The sequence below is a fragment of the Ascaphus truei genome, chromosome 6, assembly GCF_040206685.1.
Source record: "Ascaphus truei isolate aAscTru1 chromosome 6, aAscTru1.hap1, whole genome shotgun sequence".
Classification (NCBI taxonomy): Eukaryota; Metazoa; Chordata; class Amphibia; order Anura; family Ascaphidae; genus Ascaphus; species Ascaphus truei.
In genome coordinates, this window is record NC_134488.1 from 130,772,011 (window position 1) to 130,784,886 (window position 12,876).

The window sequence follows — 12,876 nt, forward strand, 5'->3', positions numbered from 1 at the left end:
GGCCTATCGGAAGGCTTATCGGGAGCCAGGCTGTATCGGCACAGGCTCATCGGCAGTTTTGCTTTCGCAGTGATTCGGCAGGGATCGGCATGGATTTGGCCCTTACTGAATACTGCGAGGGCAAATCGCCAAAAAAAGGCATATCGGCAACCCTTGCCGAAAAGATTTTATTGGGGCTTACTGCATGAGGCCCTTGGTCGGTTGATTAGTACTTAGTGTAAACAATCAGGCAGTTAACTTTTGATCACAGTGCTTAGGCTCAATCAGCCGGCTGCCCTTCATGACCTATTAGCATAGCAGATGGTCTGCATTTTCAGGGCAGATCCAAAATACCATACTTATACACTGGCGACACACTTTATTCGAGCTCGGCTAGTCCCACGAATTCGGGTATACTCGGGTGTATTGAGGTTTTGACTGTTTTCTGCCCGAGTGCATTGCGTTATTTTCCAGGCAGGGATTGAAGCATTTTATTCCCGCTGGCTGCAATACTGCACAGTATATATATATATACTGCATTACAATTCATGAATTTATGCCATCTGGTAGACACGCGAAGCATTGCAGCCTATTAAATCCTAATCATTATCATTTAACAGATCAGCCGCCCATCAGCCAGGCATGAACCATGGCTGGGAAGGCAAACGCAACGGGGCTTGTCTGAGGTGAGGAGCGGCGCATTCCAGGTATCTGCCAGGTACATACTGGGTATTTGCTCGAATAAAGTGTGTCGCAGCAGTACACTTTAATATCTACACATATTAATAAGTTCCATTCTGGTGGGCTCAGTGGGTCAAAATTTGCCAGTTCTTAATGCCTACAGTGACTCCACATATTGGCCAAATATCTCTGCGACCTCCAGAACTGGAGATACAGAAATGCACTTTAAAACATCTTTAAAATACAGGATTATAATGAAACATGGGAACAGGGGAACATACATTTTCATGACATGACAAGTTAGAAAGAAAAAAAGATAAAGTCGGCGCCAATTATAATAGTGAAAATATTCAAACCATGTGGTGAACAGTCCAAATCAAAGTCCTTTGGTAATTGATGATGGATGATGAGCAAATTGCAGATTCTCTCCAAGACGTGACGTGATATATGAAAAAATAAAAAGAGAAGATTATAGTGCAGTGTGTCAGTAATGTGGACATAAAAACATATAACACTACCAACATATAACATACAAGACAGACTCACAACAACAACAAGCCAGACAGAAAATAATAAAAAAGCTATTTATTGACAACTAATGCAGGATTCTGGAGGGTGTCACACACCAATCCGGGGGGGGGGGGGGGGGGTAAAATCATTACCCTACTCACAGAATAAAGGGTATTTGAAAGCAGCAGGACTGGAAACACTTTCTGTGGATCCAAGATGGCGACTGGAGCTCTCTCTTTGGCGTCGCCACGTGTGGCAGATGCTGTGTGGAGCTCCAGGGACGCAGGAACAGTGATGCTGCTGCGCGGGCGTCGCGTCACGCTCTCTCCTCCTGCCGTTCTCCTATTCTCCTGCTCTCCTGCTCTCCAACCGGGCGGTGTGCTCCCCAACTCCAGGAATCAATTGCTTCTAAAAACGGATCTTCCCAATGCGTTTCGTGCGCATGCGCGCACTTCTTCAAGGGATGTAGCTACCCCTAAATCTGGATAGTTTATATACACACAGTCCACTATTCCGATTGGTTAATGTTACAATTGGCAATGAGTTAACTGTATGACTGCCAGAATGGAGGTAGCAAACAGAGAAAGCCTGGCTAAACATACATACAATAAATAAGACAAAACAATACAACATTAAATCATTAAAAAACTTTAAAAATACTAAAATATTTAAATAATGAAAGGAGCTCACAGTGAGGGAATATGTTATAAAAAAGCCTTCAATTCAAAGTCTATATTTAACCCCCTCGGTGAGAGTGTCTTCAATTCATAAATCCAGTATGCTTCCCGCATACTGGCATGATTGAGTCTATTCCAACCTCGGGGGCCAGCTTGCACCTCCTCAATGGCCTGACACCTTAAGCCTATAGGGTTCTTATTGTGGCATAAAAGAAAGTGATGAGAAACACTATGTGTGACTAGTCCTTTTCTTATATTATAAATGTGTTCGTAGACACGTCTCTGATAGGATCTCCCCGTCCTGCCAACATATTGCAAGCCGCAAGGGCATTGCAGCAGATAAATTACAAAAGTTGAATGACAGTTAATAAATGTTTTTATCGGGTAGGTCTTAGAGGTGACCATAGATGTAAATTGCCTAGCATTTTTACTAAAGGAACAAGCCACACATTTCGCACAACTAAAGAAACCCATAATGTTCCCTATCTGTTTTTATTTGTGCTGTTTGATAGGACAGCTAGGGGCTAGTTTCGATTTTAAATTATTGGCCCTTGTGAATATTATATTTGGCTTTTTGGGCAAAATGTCCACCAGATCTTCATCTTTAAGTAAAATGGGCCAATATTTATTCAAAATGTGCTTAATTTTTGGGGCCATTTCGTTGTACTGAGTGATAAATGAAATTTGATTATTGTATCTCTCAGTGCTCTCTTTTTTCTTTACATTATAATTGGATATCCCAAAGGGCCAGCTAGTACGTCTTAAACGTAACTGCACTGATGATGAAACATTTAGGACACAGGCAAGGGATCTGAAAAATAAATTCATCATGAGAAAATACTCAGAAGACCTTATTGATAAAGCATTCGATCAGGTCGATAACCTTCAAAGAGACACTTTACTCAATTATAATGTAAAGAAAAAAGAGAGCACTGAGAGATACAATAATCAAATTTCATTTATCACTCAGTACAATGAAATGGCCCCAAAAATTAAGCACATTTTGAATAAATATTGGCCCATTTTACTTAAAGATGAAGATCTGGTGGACATTTTGCCCAAAAAGCCAAATATAATATTCACAAGGGCCAATAATTTAAAATCGAAACTAGCCCCTAGCTGTCCTATCAAACAGCACAAATCAAAACAGATAGGGAACATTATGGGTTTCTTTAGTTGTGCGAAATGTGTGGCTTGTTCCTTTAGTAAAAATGCTAGGCAATTTACATCTATGGTCACCTCTAAGACCTACCCGATAAAAACATTTATTAACTGTCATTCAACTTTTGTAATTTATCTGCTGCAATGCCCTTGCGGCTTGCAATATGTTGGCAGGACGGGGAGATCCTATCAGAGACGTGTCTACGAACACATTTATAATATAAGAAAAGGACTAGTCACACATAGTGTTTCTCATCACTTTCTTTTATGCCACAATAAGAACCCTATAGGCTTAAGGTGTCAGGCCATTGAGGAGGTGCAAGCTGGCCCCCGAGGTGGGAATAGACTCAATCATGCCAATATGCGGGAAGCATACTGGATTTATGAATTGAAGACACTCTCACCGAGGGGGTTAAATATAGACTTTGAATTGAAGGCTTTTTTATAGCATATTCCCTCACTGTGAGCTCCTTTCATTATTTAAATATTTTAGAAGTTTTTTAATGTTTTAATGTTGTATTGTTTTGTCTTAATCATTGTATGTATGTTTAGCCAGGCTTTCTCTGTTTGCTACCTCCATTCTGGCAGTCATACAGTTAACTCATTGCCAATTGTAACATTAACCAATCGGAATAGTGGACTGTGTGTATATAAACTATCCAGATTCAGGGGTAGCTACATCCCTTGAAGAAGTGCGCGCATGCGCACGAAACGCATTGGGAAGATCCGTTTTTAGAAGCAATTGATTCCTGGAGTTGGGGAGCACACCGCCCGGTTGGAGAGCAGGAGAGCAGGAGAATAGGAGACCGGCAGGAGGAGAGAGCGTGACGCGACGCCCGCGCAGCAGCATCACTGTTCCTGCGTCCCTGGAGCTCCACACAGCATCTGCCACACGTGGGGACGCCAGAGAGAGAGCTCCGGTCGCCATCTTGGATCCACAGAAAGTGTTTCCAGTCCTGCTGCTTTCAAATACCCTTTATTCTGTGAGTAGGGTAACAATTTTACCCCCCCCCCCCCCCGGATTGGTGTGTGACACCCTCCAGAATCCTGCATTAGTTGTCAATAAATAGCTTTTTTATTATTTTCTGCATGGCTTGTTGTTGTTGTGAGTCTATCTTGTATGTTATATGTTGGTAGTGTTATATGTTTTTATGTCCACATTACTGACACACTGCACTATAATCTTCTCTTTTTATTTTTTCATATATCACGTCACGTCTTGGAGAGAATCTGCAATTTGCTCATCATCCATCATCAATTACCAAAGGACTTTGATTTGGACTGTTCACCACATGGTTTGAATATTTTCACTATTATAATTGGCGCCGACTTTATCTTTTTTTCTTTCTATGCTGAGTTACTGACTGTACAGTCAGTTTTTGTCTGGCTGTCACTCTTTATTAACCGTCCCAATAGGGGTTTGTGTTTTTTAGCGCTGTATTGCACCGTCTTTTCTGTTTTTATGGCATGACAAGTTGTAAACCACCTTCCTGGACCGCAGTCCATTTAACCCCTTGCCTCCCTGGTGAGGTCAGGGGGTGGCCATATGGGGTGCAACCCCTTTAATACCGGGCCAACCCCCTCTCCCTCTTCACTAACCCCTAAATCTAAGAAAAGTTTCCCGCTGTTCACGAAGATCCCACAATGTGAAGATCCCACAAGGTGAAGATCCCACTGACCACATAGAGGAATCCACTATTTCCCATAATCTAATTTATCACAACAACTCATCTTTCCATCCCTACCTCTGGATCTTGTTTACTGTACCTTCCTTATTACTTTGTATCCAATAATCTCACAGGGATCTTTCTCTCCTTTGCATTTCATGAACTTTCTCCCTAGATCTATTCCCCAGTCATATCTTTGCATTTTACATGATCACAATAAGAATAGTAGATGTTTTATCTGAAGTGACACAAAGTCAGTAGAAAAAAGCGATGTGAAGAATGTCCTTGTCCCGTGTCCCCAGTGTATTACAGCTGAGTGCAGCAGGGAAGTTACTAACTCCATACTTACACTCCACATTGATATTCACAGCTGTGCTGATGTTCCCATGTGCGTCCCATGCTGAGCACTTGTATGTATTAGCCTCACTGCGTGTTATGTTCCCCAGCTGCAGCTCCAAATTGTTTCCAGACACTAAGCGGGCCAATGTTTTCTTTCCTCTCTTCCAGTTCATGTTACCCTGGGGGTTACTGTCCACTGAGCAGTTCAGAGTTAGGGAGTCCCCTTCCTTAACAGTCACAGGTGTGCTCTCCTTTATGCCAGTGTATGTGACAAATCCTAAAGACAAATTGAAAAAAAAAGGAAGCAGGCTGTGTAAGGAATACACATGGGTAGGACACATAGTATATAAAGTGTAACTGTATAACATGGAAGAGTTGATTGGATTTATGACAGGGTATGAGGAAAAGGATAAGATGTAATCCTTGTGTATAATAATTAAAAAGGATTGGGAAGTATAAAAGGAATAAGACAGGATGGGGTGCAGGATGTATAAGGAATGTGAACTCAATTGAGAGTATATTACTACTTTATGCCGTGTCCACCGCACAGGACCAAATCCGATTTATAGGAGGGGTTTATGTAGGTGTACACGGAAGCCTGCTTTGTACATTCACTTTCAGTAACCTATGCTGACAATGTGTCAGATGTAGTATGTATCAAATATGTTTGGTTACACATCCTACTCTGTACTGACAGAAACACAGAAGTGATTTGAACGATGCACTATTGAGTATTTTTAAGCTTACCATTAACCCAACACTCTTAAGTAACGGATTTATACATTGTATGTCAGATTTGACTAGATGTGAAATCACAGGTACAGCCGCGGCAGCTTTTATTTGAACACTTCTCGGTTATTTTGATGTTGCATTTTCAGAATTCCAAGCGCTTCACCGCGTTCATGCCGTATTCATGCCGGATTCATGCTGGCCGTCACCCGCAGTTGATATGTTTAATGATAATGGTTCGGATTTAATTGGGTGCAATTCTTCGCGTATCCGCCAGGTGGCAGATATTCATGAATTGTAATGAATTCTAATGTGTACACTACAGTACTGTACATGTGCTTCAGTAATGTGTTGACTTGCAGGTGTTTAAAAAATACCACAGTGGTCCATTGTGAATTGACCTTGGTACTGAAGAAGTTACAATACTGTATCAATTTAGGCGTTTCATATTAAAAACTCAAGGCACAGAGTCTGGTGTTCTACAGTATTGTTCAGAGAGTTCCGAGATGAGTACAACGCCGCAGTACGTGTTCAAAAAGCCCGACATAACGTACGCTTATTTAATATGGTCCGCAATTAATGCCGCAGATGATAAGATGGCTACAGTTGGTCAAATTGATCAATATTTTATTGAAAATAATGACTTTTTGTATTGTATTGTATGTCTTTATTTATATAGCGCCATAAATGTACACAGCGCTTCACAGTAGTAATACATGTTGTAATCATATAAATAACAAATAATATAAATAACAGGTCATGGGAATAAGTGCTTCAGACATAAAAGTGTCATTAAGGAAGAGGAGTCCCTACTCAGAGGAGCTTACAATCTAATTGGTAGGTAGGGGAACATATAGAGACAGTAGGAGGGAATTCTAGTAAGTGCATCTGTAGGGGGCCAAGCTTTATGTATCATGTGTCCAGTATTATCCAGTGCTATTCATATGCTTCTTTAAGCAAATGTGTCTTAAGGTGGGTCTTAAAGGTGGATAGAGAGGGTGCTAGTCGGGTATTGAGGGGAAGGGCATTCCAGAGGTGCGGGGCAGAAAGTGAGAAAGGTTTAAGGTGGGAGAGAGCTTTAGATACAAAGGGGGTAGAAAGAAGACATCCTTGAGAAGAACGCAAGAGTCAGGATGGTGCATAGCGAAAAATTAGGGCTGAGATGTAAGGAGGGGCAGAAGAGTGTAAAGCTTTAAAAGTGAGGAGGAGAATTGAGTGTGAGATGCGGGATTTGATCGGAAGCCAGGTGAGGGATTTCAGGAGGGGAGATGCGGAGACAGATTTAGGAAAGAGTAGAGTGATTCTGGCAGCAGCGTTTAGGATAGATTTTAGGGGAGACAGGCGAGAGACAGGAAGGCCGGACAGCAGGAGGTTGCAGTAGTCGAGACGGGAGAGAATGAGGGCCTGAGTCAGAGTTTTAGCAGTCGAGTAACAGAGGAAAGGGTGTATCTTTGTGATATTGCAGAGGAAAAAGCGACAAGTTTTAGAAACGTTTTGAATGTGAGAGGAGAATGAGAGAGAGGAATCAAGTGTGACCCCAAGGCAGCGTGCTTGGGCTACTGGGTGAATGATAGTATTTCCAACAGTAATGTGGAAGGAGGTAGTAGGGCCAGGTTTGGGAGGAAGTATAAAGAGCTCTGTTTTTGCCATGTTAAGTTTCAGTCGGCGGATGGCCATCCAGAATGATATTCCAGAGAGGCATTCAGAAACTTTGGTCTCTAAAGCAGGTGTAAGGTCAGGGGTTGAAAGGTAAATTTGTGTGTCAACAGCATACAGTGGCGACACACTTTATTCTAACTCGGCTAGCTCCGCAAATTTAAGAATATCCCGGCTATGTGTGGTTTTGTGTCGTTTTCGCCCGGGGTGAATTGCGTTATTTTCACGGCTGTGATTTAAGAATTTTATTCCCGCTGTCTGCAATACTGCAATGCCGTGTAAAAACTCATGGGGGCATTTGCGAGCTGTTGTCTTTGAAGCCGAGAAGCCGTCCCCTGGCGAGATGTGTTTGCCGCAGAGAGAGATCCGCTGCTCTCTCTGCGCAAACATCGGCACATTAAAAATGATTTGAAATACATTTTTATTCATAGTGTACATGTGCAAGGGGTCTCCGGAGCTGAACCGCATTTGTTTCAGGTCCGGGGACCCCCTGCTTCCCGAGATACAGTCCCCTTTATGAGGTGCCGGTATCCCTTTGCATTTAAAGGTCCCGATCACGTGACTGCAGAATGTAAGCAATGCAGAGGGATCCCGGCACCCCATAAAGGAGCCTGTATCTCGGGAAGAAGGGGGTCCCCGGACCTAAAACCAAAGCGTTTCTGCTCCGGAGACCCTCTGCACATCTACAGTATGAATAAAACACACATATCAATAAACACTCATTCATTACCTTTGCGGCTATGTGCTATGGTAACGAAGCAGCATGAATGTATTTTTAATAATACTGTACAGTGAGCAGGGGGTTCCCTGAGCCACAAATCAAAGCTCAGGGGACCCCCTGCTCCTGCACAATATTATTAAAATACAGAAATGCTGCTTCATTACTATAGCTGATAGCCGATAAGGCAATGAAGGGGTTAACCCACCGTGCCCGCTTTATTGTGGGTAGCGGGGGTGGGTGAAGGGGGTATTTGGCCCTTGGTGTGAGTTTAGGACTTGCGGGGGGGGTTGCGGGTGCACTTAATCCCTTCACGACCGTAGCAGTTAATACCGCTACGGTCATGAAGGGGTTAACCCCTCCCGCTACCCCCCCGCAAGCCCTAAACAGCCACCGTTGGGGCTAATACACCCTTCACCCACCGCCGCTACCCACAATAAAAAAAATTCACACACAGCAGCCGCCCAAAAAATAAATAAATACATCTAAATAAATAAATAAATGCATGAATATAAATATAAATATATATATATATCAACAACCCCTATAACCCACCCACCCCCTGTGCCCCCCCATAAATACAAGATTTATCCTTTTACAAACAGGGTTCATAACGCAGCCCCACGCGAGTCCACGGTGGGCTGGCGGGGCACCTGACATACCTACAGGGTACCAGCAGCCCTTTTCAAACAGGTTCTGGAGGCCTGCTGGTGGGTCACGCCAGCACCATGGCCCCCAGGTGTTCTCCTTGTGTCACCGTGGGCCACAATTGGGTCCCAACGGTAGGCCCAAGGATGTCTGGGAGCCCCGGGTCAGACCCACAGGTGTCTGCGGGGCCTAGGCTATGGTAATCAAGCAGCATTTCTGTATTTTAATAATATTGTGCAGGAGCAGGGGGTCCCCTGAGCTTTGATTTGTGGCTCAGGGAACCACCTGCTCACTGTACAATATTATTAAAAATACATTCATGCCTATAGTATCATTGATGTGCATATACAGTATGTGTACTGTATGTTAGGGGTTATAGGGGTTGTTTTTATATATATATATATATATATATATATATATATTTATATTCATGTATTTATTTGTTTATTTAGATTTATTTTTTATTGTGGGGCTGCTGTGTGTGAATTTTTTTTATTGTGGGTAGCGGGGGTGGGTGAAGGGGGTATTAGCCCCAACGGTGGTTGTTTAGGGCTTGCGGGGGGGTAGCGGGAGGGGTTAACCCCTTCATGACCATAGCGGTATTAATTGCTATGGTCGTGAAGGGGTTAAGTGCACTCGCAACCCCCCCTCAAGTCCTAAACTCACATCAAGGGCCAAATACCACCTTCACCCACCCCCGCTACCCACAATAAAGCGGACATGGTGGGTTAACCCCTTCATTGCCTTAGCGGCTATCAGCTATGGTAATGAAGCAGCATTTCTGTATTTTAATAATATTGTGCAGGAGCAGGGGGTCCCCTGAGCTTTGATTTGTGGCTCAGGGAACCCCCTGCTCACTGTACAGTATTATTAAAAATACATTCATGCTGCTTCGTTGCCATAGCACATAGCCGCAAAGGTAAGGAACGAGTGTTTATTGATATGGGTGTTTTATTCATACTGTAGATGTGCAGAGGGTCTCCGGAGCTGAACCACTGTGGTTTTAGGTCCGGGGACCCCCTGCTTCCCGAGATACAGGCCCCTTTAGGGGGTGCCGGTATCCCTCTGCTTCATTTACATGCTGCGGTCACGTGATCGGGACCTTTAAATGCAGAGGGATACCGGCACCTCATAAAGGGGTCTGTATCTCGGGAAGCAGGGGGTCCCCGGACCTGAAACCAATGCGGTTCAGCTCCGGAGACCCCCTGCACATGTACACTATGAATAAAAATATATTTAAAATCATTTTTAATGTGCCGGTTTGCGCAGAGAGAGCAGCGGATCTCTCTCTGCGGCAAACACATCTCGCCCCCGCCGGCCTATAGTATCATTGATGTGCATATACTGTACTGTATGTGTATGTTAGGGGTTATAGGGGTTGTTGTTATACAGTATATATATATATATATATATATACTGCATTACAATTCATGAATTTCTGCCGTCTGGCGACACACGAAGCATTGCAGCCTATTAAATCCTGAACCATTATCAATTAACACATCAACCGTGCGTCAGCTGGGCATGACCCATGGCTGGGAAAGCAAAAGGAACGCGGCATGCTCCGGGTGAACAGCGTCGCATTCCAGGAACAAGCCAGGGAAAAAACAGTGATTTGTTAGAATAAAGTCTGTCGCAGCAGTAGAGGTGATATTTAAACCCAAAGATATGATTAGGTCACCTAGAGAGAGTGTGTAAAGAGAAAAGAGAAGGGGTCCCAGGACAGAGCCCTGGGGTACCCCCACTGAGAGATCAATAGAGGAGAAGGAGGTGTTAGGAAGAGAGACACTGAAAGTACGATGGGAAAGGTAAGAGGAGATCCAGGATAGAGCTTTGTTACGAATACCAAGAGTATGGAGAATGTGAAGGAGAAGAGGGTGGTCCACGGTGTCAAATGCTGCAGAGAGGTCGAGTAATATGAGCAGAGTGTAATGACCTCTGTCTTTGGCAGCATGGAGGTCGTGAGTTATTTTAGTGAGGGCTTTTTCAGTAGAGTGAGCAGTGCGGAAGCCAGATTGCAGAGGGTCTAGAAGAGAATAGGTGTTGAGAAAGTGTAGCAATCGAGAGAATACAAGATGTTCAAGGAGTTTGGAGGCAAAAGTCAGGAGGGAGACAGGTCGATAGTTAGAAGGACAGGTAGGGTCAAGTTTGCTGTTTTTGAGTAATGGTATAACGGTTGCATGCTTGAAGGAGGATGGAAAGGTACCAGAGTAGAGGGAAGCGTTAAAAATCTGTGTGAGCATAGGGATTATAGTAGGAGCAAGAGGTTTTAGGAGATGGAAGGGAATGGGATCAAGAGGGCAAGTGGTAGAGGGAGAAGAAGAGATCAGCAGTGATACATCCTCCTCCGAGATAGCGGAAAAAGAGTCAAGAAAGGCAGAAGGAGAGTTAGGAATTTTCACCAGATGCTCGTGTGTGGAAGCGTGCAATAAGGAAAAAGTTATGTATCGATCCGTGTTGTTTTCGTATTGATCCTGCACCCGGAGTTAGAGGAGGGTATTGGTGTGTTGCTCCAGATTTTTCCAGTATCTTTGATCATGGAGAGAAAATATTGGGGTAGACCCCAAAGAGTAACTAGTGCTACAGAGCATATACCTTTAAATTCAAAAGAAATATATTGTTGAGTTCACTGCTTAAAACCGGAACACATAATGTCCATTGTACATGCTTGGAGCTTAGGCATTAACCCCTAGGTGGACCATGGTTTGGCAGGGGCAAAGAGAGTTGTTTGGGAGATATCCTAGGACCCTTCCCAAACCTCTAATATGCACCCAAAACACTATGTACCGATGGTATTGGGGCAGCTCACTTTAAAGCATTTTGTACTCACGTATATCCTTGTTTGGGACCGGGTAAGTGTACTCCAGCTGGGTATATGTAGAACGAAATCACCTTGTACCGGGAGGGAAGATGAGTCAGCGGGCACTACGGTGCAGGAAATACTCCAAGAGGCTGGACTGTACTGTCAAAAAAATCCTTTATTCAAACATGGTTTAAAAATTAAGAGGAGGGAAAAGAGCCCCTGCACCTCTAACGCGTTTCACTCGTACTCGAGCTTTCTCAAAGAGTGACAATACCTGAGCGCCAGACACTCAAATACCGGATATCCACCGGACGTGACGTCACCCAGCCAATGGGATGTCCGTAGCCCACAGATGGCATTGTGGGAACTGGACTCTCATGATTGCAGTGCGCACGCGCGGCGTATCCAGGCATTGCTGTCATGCGCAGTAATAGCTAAAATTAAAAACAAGAGAGTATCAAGTTAAGCAAGCTGTGGTTACCATACATTGAAGTACCGGTTATTATAATAAAGGCCGTGGGCCGAATGTATCATATGTATATATACAGTGGATAATCACTAATTCATTTGTTTAGGTGATAATGTATCGTTAACATGTTCTTGCATATGAAAATTTAATGAAAACAACTATTAAAAACAAGTAAAGGCAGGGGTTATTCATGTCTATTTTCCAATATATTAAAGTGTATCATATTGAATTCAATCTATGGTGTGCATGTCACAGAAGTGCAAGAAAGACATATACATATCCAATCCGGGGATATTGTTGTAGCCATGACAATATTCTTTATATTATTCCCCATATGTCATTGAAATCCCAAGTATTCTGATTTTTGATTAGAATAAAATTTTCTAACGGAGTGTATATTAAATGTAAACAGGTATAAAATACATTGATGTTCATACCATGAAACGAGCAGATTATGTCATAGAGTAGATTAGTATTTTGTATTGTTAATATACACAAACATGTGTATGCATCCCTTGATCTTAGTCAGGGATGAACAATATTTAGTAACGACTGTGTTCTGGCTGAGCTATAGGTCCGAACAATATATGGATGAGCACTTTTGTGCCGTGCAAACATGAATGGATGGACACACAAAGGGGCATTTGGATTCTGAGATTCCCAATGCCAGGAAAACCCGTAAGAGGTTTCCTTCAAGGGATATGTATCGAAAGGAATTGTATTTTATAAAAAGATGATTTGTTTCTCAAAAAGATCCTTAGGGGAAGATCCTGAATAAAAGGATCCCTTGAGAGATATATTAAAGAAAATGTTTTATCTCCCAGTCGACGTTGATACCT

The 12,876-nt window shown here is 43.0% G+C and overlaps 1 protein-coding gene across 8 annotated transcripts in view; it reads right to left on the reverse strand.

The window, feature by feature from the left end:
- The window catches only part of LOC142497909 (sialic acid-binding Ig-like lectin 16), a 242,733-nt gene that overhangs the window by 134,264 nt on the left and 95,593 nt on the right, over positions 1-12,876 (reverse strand). For all 8 annotated transcript variants that reach the window (XR_012802350.1, XM_075606330.1, XM_075606331.1 and 5 more), the window contains one exon: positions 5,025-5,291. Coding sequence is in view for 7 of the 8 variants with exons in the window: in XM_075606330.1 (XP_075462445.1) it covers positions 5,025-5,291 (267 nt within the window). In the remaining variant the exon portion in view is untranslated. The remainder of the gene's footprint in view (positions 1-5,024; positions 5,292-12,876) is intronic.